The following is a 26,555-nucleotide window of genomic DNA, read 5'->3' on the forward strand; positions in this document are numbered from 1 at the left end:
TAGGCACATCAGGTGGGAGAAACCAGGGGTGATGCTCACAGCTTGCCAAGATCAGAAGGAAAGGATACACGCATTGGAGAACCACGCTGTCTCAAATTCATTTGGGGTATTCAGAAGTATGTCAGCTGAGGCAACGCAAAACTGAGGTTTCTCTAGGTGTGCAGTCACTATTCCTCATTTTGACAAACGGCAGTCCATATCAGATATGGCTCTTGGCAGGTGGGGTGGGACTGTGGCTCATTTTGTAGCCTTGCAGTCATCTCCTTGTTCACGATGCTCACAGCAAGCATTTGGGACACTGTAATGTTCTTTGCTAACAACAGTTTCACTTTCCTGGAACAAGGAACACACTGGAACCTAGAGCATATCACCAAGATGCCTGAATATGTGGAGCAAGGCAGAATTTCCATTTTGAAAACGGCATTTATTGTCCAATATTGTTTACACAAAACATTTGTATGTAGCCAGGATTTCCTCAGAGCTGGAGATAATTTTATCAGAAAAATCTGTCTATTTTTTCACACTGGAGATTTCAGGTTCCAAAGGAGGTAATTCCAGGGTTATACACAGAGCACAAACAACCATATTTCAGAGTATGACTCATGAAACTACCACAGAACAATAAAAAAGTGTATAAGAGTGTATTCATTCAAAACTCAAAGATTTTTATACATTAAAATGTACGCTCTGACTTTTAGCTTTTCAATGTCATAATACAGATGTGCAAAAAAGTAGTTTTTACCTGACATCCTCAATGATAGAAGTATTGGAAAAGTAATTTCAAACTCATTTGTAAATAAAATTTGTCCTTTTTCTTACCAAAATGAAAATCCTAAAAGTGTCATTTTGCACCAAACCAAGCAGGTTATTTGGTTGTTAATGAAGCTTTCAGGTTGGGTTCCCCAGGCTGATGAGGTAGGCTATCTATTAAAAGGAAGTCTAAGTTTCAAAATGAAGGCATTATGGAAAATATTAACACGAAATGTTTCAACTTACCAAGCACTTTTCCATGGTTTATTTTAGTCTCAGATTAGGACATCTAGATAACTTGTCTAGTTAATAGATTTTCTTCAAGAATAGTCTCTTCTAAGTGAATCTTCAATTTGATTTGCTCTTGGAATGCAATGGTTTTTATAGGTTAATAATCTTTACAGCTCATCCTCAGCACTTTCAAGAGTTCAGAAAAGTCATTTTCCATAAAAGGAAATAAGAAGAAAGATTGAAAATGCAAACCTGCAACAAATGATATGGGTATTTTGTGCTGGATCCCACAGAGGGCCTGTTCATGTTGTTTTAAGATGGTCTTAGTTGTTGCAAACTATTAACTCTCTCCTGCCTGTCTGCACATTTTGCTAGAAGTAAACAAATGAGCAGTTTTTTTCTGATGAGTGTATGTCCTGCAGTAATTATGCAAGTTCCCTTGAATTAAGCAATAAAAGCTTTTATTCTCAAGTGGAAATAGAATATTTTCATTTCAAGTACTTTTGATTTAAGAAAGGAAGTTTGATTTGAGAAATAAATCAATAGGGAAAAATTTCCCAGTATTTTTTATTTTTATTTTTAAAGATTCAAAATAAGATCTTGATCTTTTTTATTTCATTAAAAACAATAAAAATTGACAGAAATTCAGAGGAAATTCTGATGTGACCAAATTAAACCTTTTGCTGGGGAAAAAAATAACAACAACCAACACTGGAAAAATCATATGCTGCTTCCTCCTAGGTTGTTCCTTCTGATCTATATGTGACACATTCCCAGCCCAAGATTCCTCAGGAGATGGACATGATTCACAGTGCTGGCTGTGTGCACACACTTGTCCCTGTTACCTTTCTAACCCCTGGCTGCTCTTCAAAATACTTGCAAAATAGAATTGACTCAGGGATCTGATGCCAGATTGCAACTGGGTCTCAGGATTTTCTTCATTTTCCAGGTTTGATACATGTTGTTTTCCATGAAGAGAAATTGTAGGGAGGGGACATTCCTATTCATATCCCTCTCTTGTGGCCTGTCAGTCTGTTAGCTAGGTTGTATTGCTGTAGCACCTTGGTATTTGAAAACGTTTTTCTTATATGTCATAAAATAAATTAGGCTTAAAATAAGACTATTTTTAAAAATCTAACAATTTTAGGTAGAGTGTTCTACAGACAACCTTGTTTTAGGGAACATAGCATACGTAGAGATCTCCCAGGCAGTGTCCTTGCCTAAAGAAGCCACTTCACAGCAATGAAAAACCCCACTGAGCCACATGGGGCAGTTTCTTTCTGTAGTGCAGAACAGCCAGTGTTCAAAAAGCTGTGTTCCTCCTGTGTGCTAGAGCATGAAAAAACTGCTCCGAGAAGACATAGACAGCTGGATAGTTAGCAGCACGTGTTTTGCCTCCTCCTTTGCATTGCTGTTTGCAAGGCTTGCATAATCATCTGCGAGTTATTCAGGATATTGTATTCACTGAGGTTCAGCAGCCGGCGGTAATTCTCATCAGTATACCTGACTGAGAACATGCAGTAAGGGGAACACCGACTGGTCAGGTCAAGTTTCCCTTCCTCCATCTCTGAGCAACAGCGCTTGACACCTGGAGAAAAAGAGAAGCTGCTGATGTGGTATATCATCAGTCAGCAATGAGATAGTTCCACAGCAGAAGAAAGAGGGAGTCTTTCCTCCAGCAGAGAATTCAGAGTTTAAATGCACCAACAGTGCAGTCACGTGTGGCTGCCTCTTGTTAAAGTGCACCCAGAGCAATGTGGGCAGAAGAGAAAAGTGAGGGACAGCATTATAATGTTCATCTGTAGCTTGCTCAACAGTTGTTTCATTAAAGTCATGGTTCAGACAAGGATATCAGCTTCAGAGGGCTCTCCAGTCACCACTGCCAATGCACCAGTATGCAACTGGTCCCCTGAGCAGCTGGCACCTCTGCAGACCCTGGATGATGGAAGGAAGTTGCTACTTACAGAATAGCATCCTGATTCCAGTCTTAAGGAGCTTGCCACCTGGACCCATCCCTGCATTTGCATTTTTCATGTCTCCCAGATTCAGCAAAAGCAGAATTTTGAATTTTACCTCCCTCTACCAAGAAGTAAAGCAAATGTATCCCAACAGCTGTCAGTTAAGGAGACAGATACAAAGCAGGTGGCCTGGGCAGAAGAAGTGTGGGAGCCCCTAGTGTTCACCTGACTCAGGGAAGTGGGTAGTGCTGTCTTTTGCTTAATACTTTGCCCCAGCTTGTATCTTACCAGGTGCTTTGTACTCTTGGAAGGTATCATTCACAAGTGGAAGAAAAATCACAATAGGGCATCGTGGCGAATCTGAATCTTGGAAGATGTAGCACTCCTTCAGGTTTTTCTTATCTTCATCACTCAAAGAAATTTTTGGGAATGGGATTTTCTGCTCCGAGTAATATTTGCACGCCTTATCTAGAGACTGGAGTATCACAGATATGATCAGCATTAGAGTTCAGCCTGGCTGTCCTGAGGCCCCAAAATGAATATCTATCATTAATGTTTAGTGACATGGAGCTATAGGGTGGGTTCCTTCTTATCAAGGTTTATTTTACACACTGCTACCCCACGTGTTAGTTTACCACATGGATTATTAATCTCAAGCTTTCAACTCAATAACAGAGTTGGAGATTTCATTCAGGATTCTGCTTTATAAAAGCAGAATAAATTAGCAGAAGTTTGGGGTAAATCAAGTAGTGTTATAAGTGGAAAAGCCCGTGTTTGATATACTACATAGAATTAATCAGAAAAATAAATCACAGCAAGAAAAAGTGTAAGATATTCTACTACATTCTTAGAAGCCAGGAAGCCAGAAGATAACAAAGTTTGGATGTGCAATTGTGTCTGTATAGGCATTACGGCACAGTGTTCATTTAGATTAATGTTTCACTGAGGAAAGACTAAAGTACTATGCTATACTGTGCCTTTTCAACTAAGCAGCAAAGATGTTTAACACTACGTTTCTAACTAAACTCAGTTTCTGAAGTATAAAGACCCAAATTATTTTTCTCCAAGCCTTTATAGACAGCTAATTAAATTTATCCCCATGAAACTGGTGTTTTGGAGCTACATCCTCTAACGACAAGATAATTTGAAAAGGGGTGTATTTAAATGTAGGGCTGACATCACAGCTTTTGAAATGAGGGTTTAGGTCACTCAGCAGATTCATTTCTCCTTTCCTTGAAGAAGAAATCACTAACCTCTTCTAGCTTTTGAAGAAGAGAATACAGAAGTTAAAAACAAAGCAGCTGAATTAATGAGTAGTTCTAGGTTCTATAGGCAAACAAATTGAGACAGCATAATGTAACATGATCCTCCTTACCGATGTATGAGATCCAGTAGTATAACTTAAATATATGATGACATCTACTTCCCTCTGTCGTCTTAAAAGTGGTGGACTGCTGGTATTGATGAAAAATCCAGCATCTATCATGCCCAGGTGATCAGGATTTTGCATCAGCTCATTGGGACGTGAGTCTAACACAGTGTCTAAAAGGAAAATATTTATTGGAATAATAAATGATTTGTTGCTATTTTGATGGGGAAAAAAAACCACAAAGTTGAACTAGCCATCTCTTAGACCTGGTTTAATTTCATTGTTGCAATAGATAAATGTCAAATAGACACGAGAGGAACCTCAAAATACCACCCAAATTCATATTCTTAAAAATATTCTGTATTGAGATTCCAAGTAATCTATTTCAATAATTTGTCATCCATAAGCTATTTCTAATATTTAAATTAAATCTCTCCTGCTTCATTTCAATCATTGTTCCATGCTGTATCCATCACTAAGAAGAACAACAAAATATCCTTTTCTTTTTTTTACGTATAGATTTGTGCTTCTCTCTCGTTCCACTTCTCTTTGGACTACAAAGCCCCATTCCTTTCAGACTTCCTCTCATCAGTCATATATTCTGGGATCTTTTCAGTCATATCTGCAGTTAGAGGCACAGCCTTGCTGAATTAAGGTATTTTCCATGTTCTCATTATTACTTTAAATTTTGTTCTGTTGGCATCAAGCCTACCCTGTCAGTATGCGCCACAGACATCTCAGCTAAACCACATAAACACATGCTTATATTTTAAAACAAACTTAAATACCTGGCAACTCTTTGTCTCACCATTCAGAAAAAAAGATAATTTGTTTTAGATTTTTTTTCCCCTGTCAACAGATTTCTTTCAAAATTTCGTCCCATGACCACCTGGATATGATGTCTCTTAAGTTCTTTTTACCTTTCCATTGACAAAAGTGCTCATTTTCAAAGTAGTCATTATGCAGCTGATAACCCCTCAGGAAATTGTGATGCTGGGCAACTGAGAAGCGATCAGTTAAAGCACCCCGAAGAGCACTGGATAGGGTGCCAGGAGGAGTGTACATGCGAGTCCTTAACTCATGGGGCCTCGTAGGCAACACTGGGTCTTCATCTAGTGGAGGAGAGAAATGTTAATGAATAACTAATTCATTTTTGTTTCTGGTTGGAATGGTATGTAAGAGATCTCAGAGTTTCACTGAACATACTCCTAAAAATACAAACAAAAAACCTGTTCCGGAGCAGAATAGGGGCTGCTGCATGAAGATTTGCTGGTGATTTTGATCTGGCCTAAAAACGGCTCATCAGAAGCAATCTTTAGTCCTGAAAAAGGCAGACCTTAAGGGAACCAAACAATTCAGATAATATTCCTTCAATTAGAAGGAAAGTTGTGTGTCCAAACATGAAGATTCCATGAAGTAGAGGTAAGCATGGACAAAATGGGGCTGAAACATATGCTCCCACTCAGTCAGATGGGCAACAAAAGGGCTCACAAGATCTACCACAGTAGAGGACAGCTTCTACCCAATAATAACCCACTGCTACATGAGTATATGCTTAATCAGTAGAATGAGAGTATCCCAGGAAATACATTCACACTTAGAAATTACAGGAAGTTTCCAGGGTGGCTACATGGAGGCATATGTAGATGAAAAGCAGAAATGACACAAGGGGTGGTTTCTTGAAATCACAACTTGCTATGCCGGACCTGGTGGCTGAGAGTGCAACAGGAGAGATCTTGCAGTTTCAATCATAGCACACGTATTTCTTTATTTTCAGGATGTGTGCAATTAGAGCTACCATCATGTTAAATGATTTAGCAATAAATTTGTGGTTTTTGTATTGCTTCAGAAAACACCCTCTGGGTCTCATTTATCTCTGAACCAGCATGAATCCAATGTAATAATTACTGTTGAGTAATAAAATCAAAATCCAGGAAACACTGATCAGCCCATTGATATACAGGATGATTTCCTGCACTGGCAACTTTACTCTCTGATACAGAGTCTTTGTTCTGTATGCCTGAGTGATACTGAGCAATGACAAAACATTTCCTGTGATATGTGCGACCCCTGTAAAGCTTCCAAGTAAAGACTGAACCTTCCAGTCAATAGCATTTTCATAAGTTTAATAATCACAGCAGTATTTCCCAATTTATTCTCTTCCACTTAGTTCTTATGTTGGGAGAGGAAGTTGCCTTTTTTTTTTTTATAAGGATCCTATGATTCTGGATTCAAACTAGTTGAAAGAATGATATCAAAAGGCATTCAGAAGACTAAGTGACCGTAAGCGAAAGGTCTAAAAATTTCTCACCAACTTCATCAATTTTGTCTTGAGTCCATCTCTTCCAGAAATCCTCTGAACTGTGTGATAGTCCCCAGATTTGTAAGAGGTTCACAGAAAAAATACTGCTCCACATACCTATGAAGAGAATTATTGACCATTAGAACACATTTCAACAATAAACTCTTTTTTTCCTTCTCTTTTGATCTCCTAGATTCATTTCAGAATGGCCATAACTGAAATATTTCTAAACATTGAGGCTATCCAATTTCTCTATAGACCTCAGTGACCTCTATTTCTGTTGCAGTCAGTTCTGTGCCTCATCTGCTGCATGGCTTTGCTACACAGTAAAGAAATAAAAGAGTGGGAGAGAAGAAAAAGAGCAAAACCCACTCAAGGAGAAAATTAAGAGCTCAGATAATGCAGACATCACAAAAACATCAAAAAAACCCTGTCTTTCCTATTGCAGATCCTCTTTTTCTACAGACACTCTGGTCATCTTTCGTGAGCTCTGAATCATTTCCCAGAGGGAAGAAATGCCTGTTCAGCTATTTGGTTTGTAAGAGAAAAACTCACACCTTACTATTTAAGTACTCACATACTGCATGGGCTTCTGCTCTGCTGTATGCTCCTTCCATCCAGGATTTTCCCTCTCAGACTTTTCACAAGGGAACTGATGGCTTTGCTGACAAAATACAGCCCCAACAATGCCACTTTTTCATCTGTCATTGTAAATTTAAATACATATTCTGATTGATCTACTGTAATTGTACTTCCTAATTTTCAGTGGGACACAGAAACCAGTGCAGCATATCCAGTAATTAGAAAATGAATTTTTCCCTGTAGTGGAGCAGGTAAAATGGACCAACCTGAGAGCCAGCATTTTAACAATATTCCCTGGAGTACTGGCTATTTAATATCATAGCATGTGTACTGAAATCAAGGAGCTTATAAGCAGCACGAATGTAAGAAGAGGTGACTGAAAGCAAACTTGCACTGCTCTGTGTTCATCTGTTGGTATGTCATCAATTCTGACTACTCTAATCCCTTGTTAAAGCAGCTGATTGCCTTTAGACACAACCCATCAGTACAGCTCAGGCACTGACCAGAGGGATTCAGAAACCCTTTTGCTTCTGGTCTCATTTTTAATCTTGGGTAGCCTACATCTCTAACACATAGGTTTCGCTACATGGGATTGACGTTATACCTCATAGTGGAAGTGCAGCTGCATGTTTCCTGCAGTGTCAAAAATGTTTGTAAATTGCATTCAGAGAAGAATCAGAATAGAAAATAAGTGTAAAACATTCCTTAAAATGGAAGAAGGAGATTTATGGATTTTACCTATAAGACAGAATTTCAGAAAGTTTAAGCATACCAGGACAGCGATAAGAAAACAAACAAACAAAAAAAGATAAGGGATCTCTTACTGTAAACTTTTGGCTAAACTATAATGCATCTCTATTCCAGAAGATGATCCTATAGCAGCGGTCAGTAGATCTGACCAGAAATGTCCATGTGCCCTGCCACTCCCTGAAGAGCCAGAGCAATGAAACACTTCACCTTGCAGGTAGCAGATCCGGGATTCGGGCAGCTTTTTTAACATGCGTCCCATGAAGAACTTGCTTCCAAAATTCTCCGCAGGGATGAATGCGCCGTACTTCAGCAGCCCCACCTCGTAGGGGGTGAACTCCACCCACTCTGTAATACCAACATAAAAAGACGTTTTGAGCTCTCTCAGGCTCTCAGCTGAGTATGAAGATGGACATAAACCAGTCAGATTTCTGTTTGTTGTGCTGTCTTTGCAAAGCCTAACTGATAAACTGCCACCTGCAGAGCCTGGCAGCTGAGCTCAGATGTGGTAGCAATGGGGTTTCCTTAAACACAGGGAGGCAGGAGCAATCTGCCCAGTGATGGTGGCATCAGAAGGACAGTGTACGTAGTGAGCATGGCAAAGCTCCAGCCCTTAACACCTCACATGTTGCACCAATCCAGCAGGCACTGAGTTTCACTCTGCCCTTGCATCCACCACCTCTACGTGGAAGTACTTCCACTGTTATCAATACAGATAATAGGATGTGTGTTCAAATATGGATACTCAGCTCTAGAAGAATGAGTTTGTTGTAAGTGGCCAGTTATAAACCCTGTGTAAGGGAAGGAAGATAGCACTAGTTTTTTACTTTCTTGGATGTCTTCTCCTAGTGAGGAGCAGCTGTCTGATGTGACTGCAGTATGAGCAAAATCTGGGTCAGAAAGGCTGTAGACGATATTTTCCTTTTTATTCATGTGATTCATTTTTTTTTTCACCTCAATCATAAAAATTTGATATGAGTTTATTTTCCTCCTCTTCTCCCAATCTTTTTCTGCTTATGAAAAAACTAATCAAAACAATGAGCAAAGAAAAAGATTCAGTTGGAAGTAGGCCAGATGCTTTTCCAGTCTTTACTATAACTATGAGATCTTTCTTGATATTTAAAAAACGAAGCACTTAAGATATGGGCATTTATAAAAAGCAGTATTTGATTCTCAGACAAATTCAATACTTTTTACTCTAGATCCTCCATCTAATACCTCCAAAATGGCTTTTCTGGCAGGATTTTGATTCTGTATGTCCAAATATTGAAATAGCTGATCTGTAATAGATCTTGTATTAAAATTGTATTGAGGTAATGGCTATTTCTCCATAAAACAGCAAACAGACCAGAGCTACCAAGCAGAGAAGAGCAAATCAAATCACGGGAATCCAGTTGCCAGTTTTAGCTTCACAAGAACTGAAATACTGCCCTTACCTTTGAAATCCTGAGTGCTGTAGTTGTCCCGGACGCAGACTGACACATAGATGGGCAGTGGGTTCTGGCCATCACACAGCGCTTCTCGTTGATCAGAAAGTTTGTGGGGGTCTTTCTGTTTTTGAAGAAAAACTGTTATGTCAGAAGAGGTAGAAACAACTCATCTCAAACTCTTTCTGTATGTGCAACCTGCACGTCAGGTAAATTGCCTGAGAACACATCTGATTCTATCTAAAGGTTAGCCAGAAACTAATGGCACTTGCCAAATGATGCTGCATTTACAACCTATTCTATCAACATACACTTTGCAGATTACTGACAATAAAAATGTCCGAGCATTTGTTGACATGGAGAACTGCCATCTATTAGGAGGTATATTCTCTGAACTGACAGGCAATTTTTTCTCTATTCAGCAGAAATAAGAATAATAAGTAAAAGCAGCTCTCTAAGAAAAAGAATATGTATCATACCCCATCATTTAGTAAGTATTCAATCATAAGCCCCCAGAGGTCAATAAATGATGTCCTATATCCCTCTTCTTTCCGCTGACATAGCTGCTTATTGTAATATTTCATGCGATCCATAGAGAAGCAGCCCATCTTGCATTTGGTTGCTTGTTTCTGGGCTTCACTAATATGTGAGTCGAGGTCCTTCTGTGACCAGTAGGCATCCCTGTATAAGTTGGCCATGGTCCTGGAGAAAGATAAGACAGATAAGAAAAATTAAAAGGAGCAAAAGGCGGCTTCAAACTTCCTGGGGACAGAAGTCTACATGTAGGGATTTATATCTGTACAAACTTTATTTTTGGTGCTCCATTCAGCTGAATAAGCTTTCCACATCCTCAACAACTGTTTTAGTTTTTCAAGCTCACTTTCAAAAGAAGAGGGCCTAAAAATTCCTTTAACATAAGAGCGAGTCACTATTTTTTGGAGTAGGTTACAACTTCCAGTACCAGGCTCCTCTTTGGTAATAATCAGTAGCTGTGTGACAGCAACTCCATGCAGGAGCATCACTCTCAAAAAGCCCAGTCCATTCTCTTGCATGAACTGGCCTTACCATGTGGTGCCAGACAGCCCGCTGATGTAGGTTATGCAATCCAGGAGATTTAATTTCTTGAGTCCCATGAGGCTGCCATACAGTCCTGTCATTGACTTCAGTCCACCACCTGTCGTGATGATAGCCACAACAGGGACCTGTTGGACAGAGGAGAATGGGACAGTCACACTGATGGCACTCAATAGATTGCCGTGGGTCTGACCACTGCTCCCAGACTGGTCCTGATCTAAAAGCCTGACTCTCATTCTGGAAAGAGAGGCTCTGAAACAGCAATGACTGCTAATTCTGCTTCCCTTTGGATAAATATGTGTTAAGAGCTCATCTAAAACCTGGATTCCTGTCCATATTTAGTTTAGGGCAAATGAGGGCACAGGAGAACAAGAAAGAAAGTTTATTTGATGGTGACAATATGTTTTCTCTATATTTCCATCCCTTTGCCACTCTGTTCTGTTTCATGAATCTACTACTCTTTTTTGAAAGCCCACATGCCAGCCTCAGAAAGATATACTTCCACTGTTGCTGAACAACTTTTATCAACCTTGTTATTCATCATTATCATTAAGTTACTTTAAAACACAGGATATTTATTTTGCAGAATTTCAGAATTGCAAGAAAGGGAAAACACTGTAACATGTATTCAGTGGAGATGTTTATCCTAAGCTTTCAGAACTTATGACATTTGAACACTGGAAGAAATCTTTGCTTAATGTGTTTAATATGCACATAGTATTTATGAATCCTATAGAATAGGATGGAAGGGATGGACACACCTCAGGTCTGACAAAGTGCACATTGAGAGTCAAGTAGGATAGAACTGCTGCAACTGCTGTTTATAAAAAATAACAGAACTTAGTAAAGATACACAACAGATATGTGGCCCATTTTGCTGACCTCTCCTCTAGAAGAGTACACAAAGGTGCTAGAAATTCAAGATCCACCCCCACCAAACACACACATACTTCATGATCCTGTAGATCCTCTTGTAGGTGAAAAACATTTTTCATCGCGCTCGCTACATACTTCTTCCTTTTGCCCAGGAAAGCCCTCTCATCCGAACATAAGTCAAACCCAAAGCGCATGTCCAGGTCTTCGTGGCATGAACAGTTACTAAGATAAACACAGGCACGTATTTTACATATTAATAAACTCATATAGATAGATAGACCAAGGATAATCTAGCCTTCCCTTCAAGCAGGTTTATGCAATGTGGTAGGAATGTGAGAATATTCTAACTATTCTTGAAAGAAAGAAAAACATATTAAAATTAGTAAGCTTAACCAGTGGCATTCTATCCCATTAGCAGTAACTAATTGAAAAATAATATACAGCATTTTAAAATGAAACACACATATATAGTTTAAACAAAAAGAAATAAAAAATTCAAAAATCTATTAAGTGTTCTAAAATGAGTATATTGATTTCCCGTTTCACAAGGAATTCCAGTGCATGTTTTCTCATTGCAAATATAAGTACACTTTTTCAAATGTTGGCTTTTGAGCAGCTCCAGTGGGAGCGTATCCCCCTCTAGCGGTGAGCATCACAGAGGAGAAAAATCTGAATTCAGAATTAAATTACTTCTCTATTTTGCTTTCTAGTTAGGCACAAAAAGAAAAGATCAGATTGCCCAGTGGTGTGTGTTACACGTGGTTATGGATAACATGAAACATCTTCATGTTTCCTGAAGAGTTCAATTTTGGGTCCTCTCTTTTTTTAACTTGTTGTTTGCTTTATTGCTTCATTTTTTTAAAGTCAAATTTATTACTTTTCTGAATTTCAGAGAAAGAAATTAATAAAAAATAATATTATGTGGTTGAAGTCAAAATAATGCTAAAATAAATACATGATAATCAACATCGATTGCTGAAAGTCAAATTCCGAGCCTAATTATATATAATGTACTGCACACATGCTTTTCAGTTTGCTTATATCCTTTCCATGTGGTTTAAACAATGTCAAAATCAATAGCTCAAACCTTTAGGAATAGAATACCCCTTACCATCTTTCTGCTTTCACATTCAAATCAAATCTTTTCTCCTGAAAAACAAATATATAAACAGTATGTTTTTATTTTCATTTTAAAGTTTCTTTCCTCCCCTTTCTCTCCTGGAGTCATTGTTTGACTTAGGCTCCAGCAAGGTCTGGCAATAACTAAGTCAAATGTCTGAGATTTCTGCATATATTTGCAAGACCATTCGTCTATCTGCAGTGGAATATTCCTACCCACAGATCCCAAGTTCTTCTAGGACACATTAACAAACTTCATACAAAGGATGCTCAGATTAGTGCAGTAGGTCCAATTTCCTGTGTTATGAATGAACTTTTTGCAGCATCCTGAAATACCACTTTTTGTGTTTTTCCCATTCCTTAGGCTCTGACATGCAGCAGGTCTTTGACCTCCTGCCCACAGACCTGCAGTGAAGAGATTGCAATTCTGCACTCACTATTTCTCAGATTTAACTTTGCCTTAAAATTATTATTGCAACCTTCATACTGTTAGTTATCTGACAAAGGGATCTCTGTTCCAGGGGAATGCCTTAATGGCCTTGAAATCTGATGTTCTCTTACTTCTTTGCATGAGATTTTCCCTGGACATCTGTAGGTGTTTCTTGACAATAACACAATATTTTACAGCAAGGATCTGTTTTTTATTCTACTTATTACTTTTTTTTCAATTAACTTCATTGCTTTATACAGCCACACCTACTTTAAGCAATATTCTTATCACATCATTTAAAATTCATACACTAAATTTAATATTTTTAACACAATTTATATACAGTCCCTTAAAGGAAATAATTTACTGGAGGCAGATTTATTGTCTTTTCCATAGGTTGTGTTCAAAGGGAAATTTCTCTTCAGACCTTAAGCAAAAAAGGGATACATGAACATGGGATACATGAAGAGATATGTAGTGAAGAAATCATAATATTTTTTGACATCCTTGAAAGTCACTCTATCTGCTATTGGCACATGATGGAGACAAATGGAGGAACAACCTGCTTCTATGGAGAAAACAGCCAGAGAAACAGAGTTCTTGTTTGTTAGAAGTATGAGAAAAAATTCAGAATATTTCTCATTCTTTTGGCAGCCATTTATGGGGACTCCTGTGGGACAGTATTACAAGGACTTGCAGAAGGAATAATTTCTACATTTTGTTCCTCAAGGAAGTGATGCTCACCTCTGCAATTGTCGTTTTCATTCCCATAGGCAGTGAATTCAGCATCAGCACTGGGGATCCTGTTTCTGCACTGAACCTGCAGGTCCACTGGGAAAACAACAAGCTTTAGGACAAAAACAGTCACAGGCTTACCCTCTCCAGTTCCTCCCACCTTCTAGAGAGTGATTTATGGTCAGTTCAACATTAAGGCCACTTCCAACGTACAGGGTGGTAGCGCCTCTTCTTTGGCAACATGACATCCAACGTTGGCTCAGCGTACTTGATATAGTGGAACTTGGTGGGACCTGATGGGCTGACCACTCCATCAGGGCCCAGGGTGATATCCTGTGTCCCTTCAAAAGATCCTTTCACAGTAAGGGAAAGTTCCTTCTCTGAAAAAAAAAGCAATACACAGAACAAAGTATATGAGAAAGTCAGTACGATTAAACTGGGAAATTGTGCTGCCTTGATTAAAAGTGGAGTGCAGATACCACAGCTGTAGAGTTTGGACCACAACATTGCCTAATGGAAAGCAATCTGAAAGGAGTGCAAGTAGCAAAGGGAAAAAAGCAAAACTGAGACTATTTTCTTAAAAAGAGGACTCTGTATATTCTTACTGTTACATACAAGTGAGATATCAACTCTGATGCGGTCCTAACAGATCTTGTTGGCATATACCTAAAGGATTACGGGATGCCGTCATCAAAGTTTGTAAGAATGTAATGAATTTGCCTGGTGCTAATTGCACTGAATAATGCAAATAGACTTTGTTTCACCAATTCAATATGTAGTATGAAATAGGCATCCTCTCACTAGTAGGCTGTTGTTAGATACCCAAGCAATAAACTTACTTGACTTTTTCTGCTGCTTCTCATTCACTTCCACTTCTAAGCAACAAAGTTCACGACACTGTAAAAGACAGAGAACAAGAATAGATGAGAAAGATCATCACGTTTTCTGAAAAAGCATTGCTATTAATAGTGTTTTGGGGGGCTTGTTTTTTTTTATTGAATTCACATCTCTTTCATACTATGTAAGTATGCTTATCTAGTGCTGAGCTTACCCACCAGCCATGGTTCATCTCCCTTGGTGGAAAAGAGCTAGTAATCAACAAGTGGCTTAACAGTCTCTTTATGACTGTGCTTAAATAAACAGCAGTATGTTACTGAAGGAGAACCAGACGAAAATGCAGGGAAAGAGTGTGTGACTTGAAATATAGGACAGACATTAAGTAATTGGATACCATTATTCATTCACCAGTGAACACAGAAATAAAATATTCCACTTTCAAATTATCTTAACAGGAAAGGAGGAAGAAAGAATGGCATACTGGCTATCTAATAGCTCACAGTTTTACTAACCCCCAGGCTTTCTTATCCCTTTGTATTAAGTAAATAGTTACAGACGATTTCTTAAAAAAAAGACACATACCACTAAGACTCCATTTGTAGCAATGTTTTCATATGGACTGGACCTTTGATATAAAAAGAAAAACATGGCTTTTTAGATCAAACAAATGCCCACCTATCTTTGTTCATGATGTTACTCTTTCTCCCCTTTAGAAGGGTGAGTGCCAGAGGGACCCCTGCAGCTACACAAGAAGCTCCTTTCTATGCTTGATTGGACTGAGTACTGCTCCAAGGGCATTAGTCCCAGTACCAAAGCTGAATGATACACATTATGACTACTATTTATTTTTTTTTTTCCCCCAGTGCAGCATCTTGATAATCTAAAATGAAATCTGTGATTAGGCAGTCAAATTTTCCTGTTACTGTAACACAAAGCACAGAGAACTTGCTAAAACACCAAGAACTTGCTAAAACACTGGCATATTCCTGAAGGGAAGGACAGCTCTATGTACTTGCTGATGTGCAAATACAACCAAAGGGGTAGAGGGTATGAATAGAAAAAGAAATCTGACCATGCTGGTGGAAAAGCCCTTCACTAGAATATCAAACACAATGGCATTTTGTTGGGAGGGAAGAAAGAGAATTTGCAGGAGCAAAATGGTGCTGCAAGTGAAAAATTTAAAGATACAAAGGAAACCTAACCAGAATGGTTTTGCATTAGAAGTCTGCCCAGTGCTTAAACAGAAACAGGCTTGAAAAGATTGATACATTTGCATGCACACACAAGCTTATGTGTATGCACTTAGAAAGCCTTCTGAAATGTTTTGCAGAAGACAAAGTCTGACACTGTTGATGGGAGAGCCAGTGCTGGGAAATGCGCTCTGAAAGCAGCTACATACAGAACAAGCTGGCAGGTGGATCAGCCAGGTGTTTCACTCCAGCAGAGGAGTAATGGTACTGAAGAAGAATGTTTTTTCTTTTTAACAGAAATCCCACAAAGTGTGGAATCTGGTGCTGTTTCTGTGTTTTAGCAAATAATCACTACTGGATTTTTTAAAGAATCAGTATTATTACTTACAAGGTCTCCAGTTTGAATTCAACCTCTAGCTCCTCCTTGGCCTGAAAACAAGAACAGGAAATTAAAGGAAGTAGTGTGATGCTTTCTCCCTTGTCTAAACCCAGATAACAAGTATGCAATATTGAAGTAATTGGTTGCAATGTACAGCCTTTGATAAAGATACCAGTGTGGAACATTGGAAACAACCATTTAATAGTTTCATGATTCCTTCCTCTCCTACCTCCTTCTACTAGGTATATCAAAGCAATCTGTGTTTTTATCTCTTACTGAAGATGCTCCAGTAAGACAATTGACAACTTGTTCTACTATCTGAATTCTGCCTTTCCCTCCTACCTATTCCTGGCTCTATTTAGCAATGATGAATTGTCCTTGCTATTAGCTTGGAAGTTAAAGGTACTTTCCACTCATCACTTCTAACATAGTAAACAAAGACTGGTATTATTGAGTAATTTAGTTAGAGTTATGCAACTCCCTGCAAGACAGTGCTGATATTTATTTATGAGTTATTTGTAAGCGACCTAGTTTGGGTACCAGAAATAACTTGTAGCAAGAAGTTGTAGGATATTTCTCTGATCTGATCTATAGACCTCAAAGGAAATCAAGATTCTTTTTCCCATTTTACAGATGGCTAGATCAGGTATTCATAGCCTGGAAACAGCATTAATTGCTAAACAATCATCAGCTGGCTTTGCACCAGCTGAGGTATCACCATAGTGCACTGCAGAGGGATACAAACAGGGGTTACTTCAGCTTTCCTTCCTGGCATGGCTTCAATATGGCAGTAGGTAAAATCAAAGAGGCAGAGGGCAGTGGCTATGAATTACATGGGAAAAAAAAGTCTTTACAGACCACTCTCTCTGTAGCAGAGCCTTGGTATGGCTCAGAGATAACTCAGTCAGATCCCTCCTCTGCATACTGCACTGTTTCAGACATTCGCTCCTTAATCATTTACAAAAACACCACCAGTCAGACTTTCCAACCCAGATTTATTACCATGGTTTTTACTTACAGTTATATTTTGAGTGGAAGTCAACATACCAATTACTGGGATAAGTGTTCCATTGTGGATTTAGAAATCTCACTCCAAGTTTTTGGAATTGTTCTGTAACTCCCCACTAGTATCTTGGTTGCTGTATTTTAAACCTATTGGAGTCAGACAGCTTTTGAAGAAGAATCAAATTGGAGCAGCAGTTCCTGAGTTCACTCCCAGGAAATAAAACAAGGATACTGTGACAGCAGTACCAGCTAATGCTGACTTCTGGCAGTCAAGTAGCTGTAGCCAAAAAAGGACTTCTTCATGGAAGATACGATAGAGAAGGGTTTCAATAGACTTTGCCAGAGATGCGGAAGTAGGACAAAGCAGGGCAATACATAGGGCAGGAAACTGAAACATTACAATTTATGGATAAGGCTAGAAAACTCAAGTAGCTGTGCCCTCCTCCATCCCCTCCTGCCAGATCTTACAGACGCTGATCTCACAGAGCTCACCGTTGAGCTGGGCTTGAAATATAGAAGCACTGTTCTATCAATTGGAAGTTTAGCAGTATCAAAGAGTGTACAGAGGAGATGGTCATCTGGCGTAGCAAAATCCTCATCGTACACTGTCAGCTCCAGCACATTCTAGAAAGATAAGGAGAGGGGTTTTAGACTTTCTAAAGTCTGGACAACACAGGCTGTAGAGGAGGAGTACTGAGGATGTGTGTGAGAAGAAAAGTTGAAGAATTAACTGTCATCTCACCTGGGAGAAGTGTACTTCTTTTAAAATGGATTCTACTCTGTACAGCTTAACTGCTATAACATGAGTAATACACTGTCTATACTTACACAACAGCTTCTTCACCTCCTGAGGTCTCTACCTACTCTGCACTAACTGGTACGAGTCCCTTAGTTTCCCTAAAACCTGAGTAAAGCGCTCAGTCTCTGACTATCCAGTAACACCGGGCCAGATTTCATGATGAAAGCTAGACAGACAGGAACCATCTTGAGACAAACACTCTTGAATAAAGCCATTTTTTCATCATACTACTGTAAAAGCCAGTTTCTGTAGATTGGCACTTCAAATATAAAGAATATATGCTTCCAACATGCTTCTGGGTGCACAGTAGGCTTATTCATCCACTTTGCTGAGGAGGTACTAGGGAGGATATATCAGAAGTGGGTGCTATCTGCTGTTGCACCTCCTCAGTGTTCAACTGAGGACACAACTGAACACATAAGTTGCATGGCACACCAGTTACACACCAAACCTTGTTTCCCTTCACATTATAATAGTTGAGCTGCAATGGAAGACCATGTGGAGAAGGAGTTCTACAAGAAATCTGAATTTGTGATCTCTTCTTATTCACATCATTTCCAACAAACTCTACAGAATCATTATTGCTTATTTAAGGTCTAAGGTTTTCTGTCCTAATTTAACTCTGGACTCTGTAGCTATGCCTCCATGAGCAATTTAAACAGAATCATTGAATGTTTCCAGGAACTCATTTAACATTTTTAACAGACCCTTATCATATACTCTATACTGAACTCCTGGAACAGTACAGGGAATAGGACCCACCAAACTAAGACATCTTCAGGCAGACAGATTTGGTTCCTTACCTTGACTTTACTCTGGATCCTGAAGTAGAAGGTTTCATTCCACACCGGGTCATTGGAGTTTCTTATCGTTTTGGTGCGGCACTTTTCAATTGCTGCCGTAGGCAGCCACAGGGAAACATAGCAATCGGCCTGGCTTACTGAGCAGGGAAAGAAACAGCATTGCTAATGTGAAAATAACCATTGCTGCGTGAAACTAAAAAAGTGACTGTATGGTACCTACAGCAAGTGTGATTTATTTAAAGGCAGAAATGCCTGAGGTAAGGCAACTTTTCCCAAGATATTTTCTCTGGGGGAAAAAGCACACAGATGATAAGATGCAAAACTTTCTGTCACATGGGCAGTTCTTAATAATAAAATAAGCAGACACAATAAGACACAATAATCAAATAAGCAGATACAAAAAGTTCCAAATTCTAAGAATGGGCATCCTTACATAAGGGAAGCACAAGTGATTAACAGTAAATGGTACTCTTCAGCACAAGGTAAGGACTCAGCAGGCAGGTCAGAGGAACAGAGTTTGCACATCCACTTATGGAGAAAAGCAAAAACTCTTCTGGTCTTACCCAGCTTCCATATATCATCTTGAAGTAATATATAGAGGTATATATGTATATTTTGTATTTATAATACCTATAATAACATGTATAGCATTTATAATAGTAGCATGTAGGTGTACATATTATATTTATATATATATATATATATATATATCATATATTTATATTATTTATATATATATAAATATAAAGTATATATATTTATATTATCTTTATATATATATAAATATAAAGTATATATATATATATGTATATATACACACACAACGTTCTGTCAGAAGCTTGACTGTCCTTGTCTGGAGTGTCATCTTCTGCTCTCTCTCACTCCTACCTCCCCACCGCTTTTCTCTCTTTGCCTCCTTCCCTCTACTTTCTTTCTGGCTCTGTTAGCCAAGATGAAATTCTGCTTTCAGTATTCAGGTTTCTTCCTTTTCTTAAAGAATAAAATTCCAAAGGGAAGAAAAAGGTTCACAATGGGCTACCTTCCTGCTCTCTGTTCAAGCCCACTGGTGGAAGCAACAGACACCCAGTAGCACCTGTTTCTCCTGCACACACATCACAGCATGATGGGCTTCACAAACTGACCACTGTGGGAATAGTAATTCCCAGGGATGGATCTTTTCACTTCAGACCTTTTGTTTGAATACCAAATCTCTTTGCTTTTTGCTCTACTTACACGCCTACCAATTTTGCACTAAGCTCTGGGAGATGTACTCAGTTCTTCACAATTCCCATTGGTATGGATGAACATTAAGCAGCATCAAGCAGCATCATTAATAGACAACAGAGAGCCACTGCAACATAGTTGTTGCATATTCACAGCAAGTTGCTAGGAGACTGACTGAAAACACTGGCTATTTATCCTAAATGTCTCCCCAGTGGAGGCATGTCAATTCAGCCTGGTCAATCTGGATGCTTTGTACATTTTTCCTTGCTTATGCACATTCGTGCATCTCTGAAGGAGGAACAAAATGTCTCACATGCATCTTTTCCAAGTGAAGGAAGTTGCTTGTCTTTTTGTTTGTTTGTTTGTTTGTTTTGTTTTTGTTTTTATAGATAGTGTTGATCTAATACCTAGCTTTAAGGTCTACTTGTCAGATTCCTATATTTAGTTAACACATTTTCAGGAAGTATGTCTGTATTGGACTGGCTACCCTGAGAAAGTTTCATCTGGAAAAGGTTAGCTGTTGCCAAAAATGAGACAGAAGAAAAAACAACAGGCTTTATTCACACTAAAAATGAAATAAAATTCTTAATAATTTCACTGCCAAAAAATAACCCTTTCCACCTTTCCATAGAGTTGAAGAAACAAGCTAACCCATGGTGAATCTAGTGAATATATATTCCTCCCAGAGACTTGTATGAGCACTGATCTGCTTTTCTATGACTGTTTGTTACTTTATTTTTGGAATTCGGATCTCAGAAATTCTATGCACATAATTCTTAAAAGTGATTTAAAATTGCAATAAATAAATAAATAAATAAATAAATAAATAAATAAAATTGGATACCCTAGAAGCAATGATACTAATTTTAAAATCCAATTCTCTATGGCTACTGTATGATTTTACATTTATTACTGAAGATCGATGCCTACTTAGTCTTATCTTACAAAGTACTCAGTTCAACTGATGTGAGTCATCATTCTTGCATATTAACTGTGCTTTGAGATACAAAGCATATCAAACAATCCTTAATTATATGAGTGGGTGCAGGCATACTAGTCAGCTGTGTATTTTATTCAAAATGTTACTTCAGTTCTACTTGCACAACCTCTTCCTGCAACCTGGTTATTTGTAATTCCATCCTGCCACCTGACATGCAGAAGAGTGTAGACAAGTCCTTGATGAAATTTTTCTGCTTTATTGCATCATCACACAAGTGCCACAGCCATGGGCAGGGAGGGAGGTGCAAATGTAAGAGCGTGACCCAATGATACAACCTAAGATATGGCAGTTATATCTTAGAGCTGTGACACAGGAAGTCCTCTGATACACCTTCTAGAAAAACATGACTACCACAGGGTAAGATGGAAGTAGTATTGCACAGTAAATCTAGACCTTCATCTTTCAGAACATGTTCCCAGGCTCTTCCTCTACATGAGGCTGTACTGCCAGCTGCTGCCATTCATACTGAAATAGGAGAATCTAAAGGCTGCAGGGTTATAGTTTCCCTTCCATGCTCACCCTGAAGCTACCTTCTTTCACCCTGAAGCTTTCATGAGTGGCCACAAACAGAACTGCTAAGAAGTCTATTTTGTGTTTAATGCATCTCCTTCTTGCACATGGGCATAATGCATGTTCTTTAACTCCACAGTGCTGCTTTTCTTTCCTATCTTGTCACTGCTCTGTCATATGACTCTCAACTGCAAGACTGCTGCATAAGCATTAAAGAAGGGATGAGGAATCCATCTCTCTGCACCTGCTTTGATAGCCTTCTCAGAGTAATTAATAGTGACATTTGTCTGATGGTAATGACTTTAGAAAGTTTGTTTGTTTGTTTGTTCATATTATCTGTGTCAGAAACGTTACTGTAGGGGACAAATATGTTTGCTTTTGTCAGTCACTCTTTCCAAGGTTCTACAACTTAATAGCAAAATTATCCCTTGCTTTTGGAAACACAGGAGGATTATCACAATAGCAGTGATAAGTACAGCAGTAGTAAGGGGACCTGGCCATAACAGCATTCAAGAGATTGAGACAGAAAGATTGATGGGAGAGAGACAAATAGATCCACCAGATCTATTCCACCAGGCTTTTTATATGTGCCAGCACACAGAGGTACATTTAGGGCTAGGGGGTGAACACACCATCAGACAGAGCAAGAAGGGTCAGTGACACTGAGCAGTGCCTACTCAGCAGTTCCTCAGCTTCACTTCTGCTTATTAGGAACTAAACTTAGAGAATAGTGGAAGTACGTATAAATTCATGAAACTTGCTTTCTATAAATGTATGAGAAAAAAATCTAAATTTTCTACTGGGTATAAGGATATAGAATATTTCATCCATACATGTAAAAACTTTTCTTTCTTTGGGAGAAAGTACTTATCCTCAAAAGCACATTCATTCTTCAGCAAGAAAGGGCTAGAATAACTTTCAGCAAAACAGCAGGAAGTAACATGGTTTGTAACAGTTAGTTTAAATAAACACTCGATTATTTTAGAAATACTTGCAAAGGGTTGCTATACTGTTATGAACGAAAACTGGTCACTGGTATCCTAGATATCACTTAACTTCTTTTAACAATACACTATTATACATACCATATACATACTTTTATTTAACCATTTATCCTTGCATGATTAAATAGATCCTGGGTTATGGGATAATCAGCCAAAATGATTCATTTATTTGGATAAATCCCAATGATATCATCAACTTGAATTTTCTGATGTTTGCTTCTGTATTTACAGTGTCCAGTTATCTCTGAGGTACTTTCAGGAAAACCAGATGCTTGTAGGAACAATTGGGATACTTACAAGCATCCACTCGCTGGAGATTTCTCATTCGGATGATCCTTACAGTCAGCAGGTAGCAGGGAGAAGATTCTATCTGGAGAACAAAGACAGAGAATGGAGTATGTAAATCTTCAGCAGGAAAAATAACAAAAAATGAGCAACCTAACCAAGTGCTACAAGACCACAATGCATTCCTGGTGTAGGGAACCTGCTTTGGCAGGGGGGTTGGACTCGATGATCTCTGGACATCCCTTCCAACCCCTACAATTCTGTGATTCTGTGATTCAGGAAAAATTATGCCAACCATCTTGCTATTCTGCAGAAGAAAATCTGCAACAATACTGAGTAATAGCAAAGTGCAAAGACAGCTGCAGTGCAAAGTGCAGCTGGAGCTGCAGCTGCAAAGTGCAAAGGCAGAGCAGAGAGCTCAGGATTCTCTGTCTCACTGTGGTCTCAGTGGGACTGAAGAAGACAAATGCAAAGCAGTATTTTCTACAACCATTCTCCAAGTCTGTTACAACTTGATGTTTAAGGACTTTCTAAGCCGGATGTGGCTTCTTTGTATTTGACACAAGCAAACCCTAAATAATGCTCACAGAGAGGTGTTTTGGACTTCAGCTTCAAAAACACGGAACAGCTGCCCCCCAATATCTCTCCCTCTCTTTTTTTTCCCCTTCTTATTCTACAGGACAAAAACAAAAAATAAACAAAAAATCAGGCGTAAGTAGAGTTTTTCTAGATCATGAGTACAACATAAAGGAATGGCAAAGAATAATTTCCAAAGGATATAAAAACTAGGAAGTTAGGTATGGGAGTTAGGTATATTTTCGTTTGGGAAAAAAAATAAAAATTAATACTCCCTTCAAAAACCATACAGAAGGGAAGTGCTTAACATCCTTTGGTTTCTTTGCATACTTTGGTTGTAATCTTCTATAAAACAAGTCTCTCTAGATTTTGTGACTGCAGGCACCTCTTCCTATTTACTATAGCGGGTAACATGATTTCCTTCTCCCAAGGAAGGTGATTTCCTGCTGGTTTATTCCAAAAACTTGCCTCTGGCTCAGTCATATCTGCAAAAGTCTACTCTTAACAAAGCCAATAAATAAATCAGCATTCCTTGAAGCTGTAACACATGGTCATTTCCTCAGACTCCTAGAAACATTTCCACCTGCACAAGTGCTTACAGCGAGGCCCTCCAAACCACTACATTTGACAGCTGCTATTTTTATAAACTGGTTTCCTCTCATGCAGGAGCATCCTTCTATTTCTATAGCACTCCAGAGACTTCCTAGAGTGACTATAAACAAGCAGACAAAATTGATGCTAAGACTGATAAAGAGTGGCTGCAAGAACCTAACTTAAAACAATATGTGAACCATTGCCAAAAACATTTTTTTTATAGAACAGAACAAAAAGGATTTTATTTTCAAATGGGAAGAAAATTAATCTTCTGTTACAAAAATTACTTTTCCTATTTGTGTTTCAAGTTCTCTCTTCTAAAGCTTTATGCTTTTGTGAAGAGTTACGCCAAGATCTTAAAAAGGAGTTCTGCTGGCCTGCCTCTATGTACTGCAAGAAATCCTCACCTTCTGCCTTTTTTTAGTACTTCTTAATGAAAATCATCCTCATCAATCTACCTGCCTTCTATTTCAAGCATTCTCAAGGAAGAAAAAGCATAACAGGAGCTGCCAGGTTTGCAAGCAATAACTGATAGAGCGGTATGTCCTCACAGTTACCCCCATGCAAAGACACTGGCTCACATTTCCAAACCAGTAAAGCCATATTAATGCAGCTCTCCACCCAGTTAATTAACACTTCTTAGCTGGGTAATTAGCAAAGGTGGAACACCACACTCACATGCTAGGAATGTGCTTGGGCACCTTGGAGCCCAGCATATGCCCTAGAAGGCAGAAACTCATTGTTTGGCAAGATCTGCATAAGCGTGGAGCAATTCCTGCAGCTGTTTATCTGAAAAGAGCTCAGGGATGGTACAGGGTGCTGCCAGCTCATACATCTGTTCCAGTTATGCTGGAAGCTCCCTTGCTTGAGTAAGAACCGATGGATTCAATATTTGCAAAGCAGTTTGAGATTCTTATCTAAGGTGTCTTAGATGAGATGTGGAAGTGGATGGTTTTTGTTTTGTTTTTTTTTTTGACTGTTTGTTTTTTAATGATAATCAGTTGCTGTCATCTGATCATTTGTCCCTTGGTTCCCAGGTAATGATTTTCTAATGTGCTGGCCAAACTTCCACAACTGACATGGGAAAATCAATTCTCAGACATGGGTTTCTCGAATAGACATCCTAAGGTTTTACAAAACATCATAGAACCTACAAAAATCCAGCGCAGCACTCACGCTGCAGGAGAGGCAGGTGCCACAAGCCAGCTACTACAGAGAAGCAGCAGCCAGCCTGCACCCAGCAGCTGGAGGGCACCCATAGCAGCCCTGTGGTACCAAAACCAAGGAGAACAGAAATCACCTGAAGGTCAGGTCCCATTAGTTCTTCTGCTCTCCGTAGGGTTTGCTATTTTAATTAATTCCAGTTACATATTAAGCAAAATTAATGTATTTTAAAAGCATCTGTGACAATTGTAACATGATGTGTTAGGGTTTAGTTATACAAAGAAAATACCAGCTATGTATGCATAAAAAAAATAGGCTGCCCAGGGAGGTGGTGGAGTCATCATCCCTGGAGGTTTTCAAGAAAAGGGTGAATGTCACACTGAACAATGTGGTCTTTAGTGGTCACAGGTATGGGTTGATGGTTGGACTAGACTATCTTAGTGCTCTTTCCAACTTTAATGATTCTTTGATTCTATGAAAAGGTTGTAAGTCCTGTTATTCAATCTATGTAAAACCTATTATGACCTTTTTACATGTGTTACTGCTGTCATCATGCTCCATGCACTGAGGGGCTTTTTGCAATGCCTTGCATGGTGAAAGACACCAAGCAGAACTGAGTCCTGGAGCAAGGAAGGGCATGCTACAACTATTGTTTAATGCTATCACCAAGTATCATTACTTTTAATAAGAGCAAAACTGGGGTGGCTGGTCTATGACTTGTTTCACTGATTTTTGTCTGTCACCCTGACATTAGTTCAGTGTTTCCAAAATTGTGCTTGTGTGTGCGTTATGTTCAAGTGCTATAACACAACTGCAAGCAGTGTAGCACATTAAGATACTTGTGCACAAACAGGGCAGAGCCTTCATTAATCAGTTTCTCTGTGCTCCCAGGGAAATCAAGGTTGTTGGAGTTCTCCAAACAGCACCTCCATCAAACACAGAGCAGAACTCATATTCTCTTCTTACACTTTTCCACCACTTCTCAAAAGAAAAAATAACTCGGTATGAAACTTGGCACCATATTACTGTGTTGGTGGAAATGAAGGATTCCTCCATCATACGAATAATCCAACTTTCTCCCACTCAGTCTAGCAAGAATATCAAAACAGAAATTTCTCTGTAGTGAGTTCTATGGGGATTCCAAGCAGTCTGCATTCCTGGCATATTTGTGTGTCCCTAAGTCTATCCTAGCCCTCTTTAAGGTCATACTCACATTTACAAGTAGGAATGTGTGGCATTCAGCCATCTCAAAAAGTGCTGGCTTTAATGCTGTGCTATTTTAGCTGTATAATACATCCTGTCACATCACAAGTGTCTCTAACATGGCAGTTCTTCCTAATGAGTCCATGAAAACAGAAGATGGTTATTCTTCTTTACCTTTTTTACTTCTATCCACGGCTTTCTTCAGCTTCTATATTTCTTCATCTAGCAGACTCTTCCAGCATGGGCTATTGCTAACAGCATCTTCTGCGCAATGATACAGACTATCACAACTCCATCATACCTACTGTAGATTACTCTAGTCTCATAGTGTCTCAAAACTATTATCAAATATATACCACATCAGCACATATTTTGGTTTTCA

At 38.8% G+C, this 26,555-nt stretch overlaps 1 protein-coding gene across 1 annotated transcript in view; it reads right to left on the reverse strand.

Moving 5' to 3' along the window:
• Positions 1-2,237: 2,237 nt before the first annotated feature.
• Positions 2,238-26,555, reverse strand: part of LOC116229001 (cytosolic phospholipase A2 epsilon-like) — a 33,437-nt gene continuing 9,119 nt past the window's right edge. Inside the window, exons 4-22 of the mRNA XM_031593212.2 lie at positions 22,649-22,721; positions 18,614-18,750; positions 17,504-17,635; positions 16,016-16,056; positions 15,020-15,062; positions 14,440-14,497; positions 13,814-13,980; positions 13,610-13,696; positions 12,428-12,465; positions 11,391-11,538; positions 10,432-10,568; positions 9,846-10,068; positions 9,376-9,490; positions 8,150-8,287; positions 6,620-6,727; positions 5,229-5,420; positions 4,315-4,481; positions 3,228-3,414; positions 2,238-2,569 (exon numbers count right to left, since the gene is read on the reverse strand). Of these exons, the coding sequence (XP_031449072.2) occupies positions 2,358-2,569; positions 3,228-3,414; positions 4,315-4,481; positions 5,229-5,420; positions 6,620-6,727; positions 8,150-8,287; positions 9,376-9,490; positions 9,846-10,068; positions 10,432-10,568; positions 11,391-11,538; positions 12,428-12,465; positions 13,610-13,696; positions 13,814-13,980; positions 14,440-14,497; positions 15,020-15,062; positions 16,016-16,056; positions 17,504-17,635; positions 18,614-18,750; positions 22,649-22,721 (2,403 nt within the window). The 3' untranslated portion in view covers positions 2,238-2,357. The remainder of the gene's footprint in view (positions 2,570-3,227; positions 3,415-4,314; positions 4,482-5,228; positions 5,421-6,619; positions 6,728-8,149; positions 8,288-9,375; positions 9,491-9,845; positions 10,069-10,431; positions 10,569-11,390; positions 11,539-12,427; positions 12,466-13,609; positions 13,697-13,813; positions 13,981-14,439; positions 14,498-15,019; positions 15,063-16,015; positions 16,057-17,503; positions 17,636-18,613; positions 18,751-22,648; positions 22,722-26,555) is intronic.

The sequence above is a fragment of the Phasianus colchicus genome, chromosome 5 (genome assembly GCF_987193195.1).
Source record: "Phasianus colchicus chromosome 5, bPhaCol1.hap1.1, whole genome shotgun sequence".
NCBI classification, from domain to species: Eukaryota; Metazoa; Chordata; class Aves; order Galliformes; family Phasianidae; genus Phasianus; species Phasianus colchicus.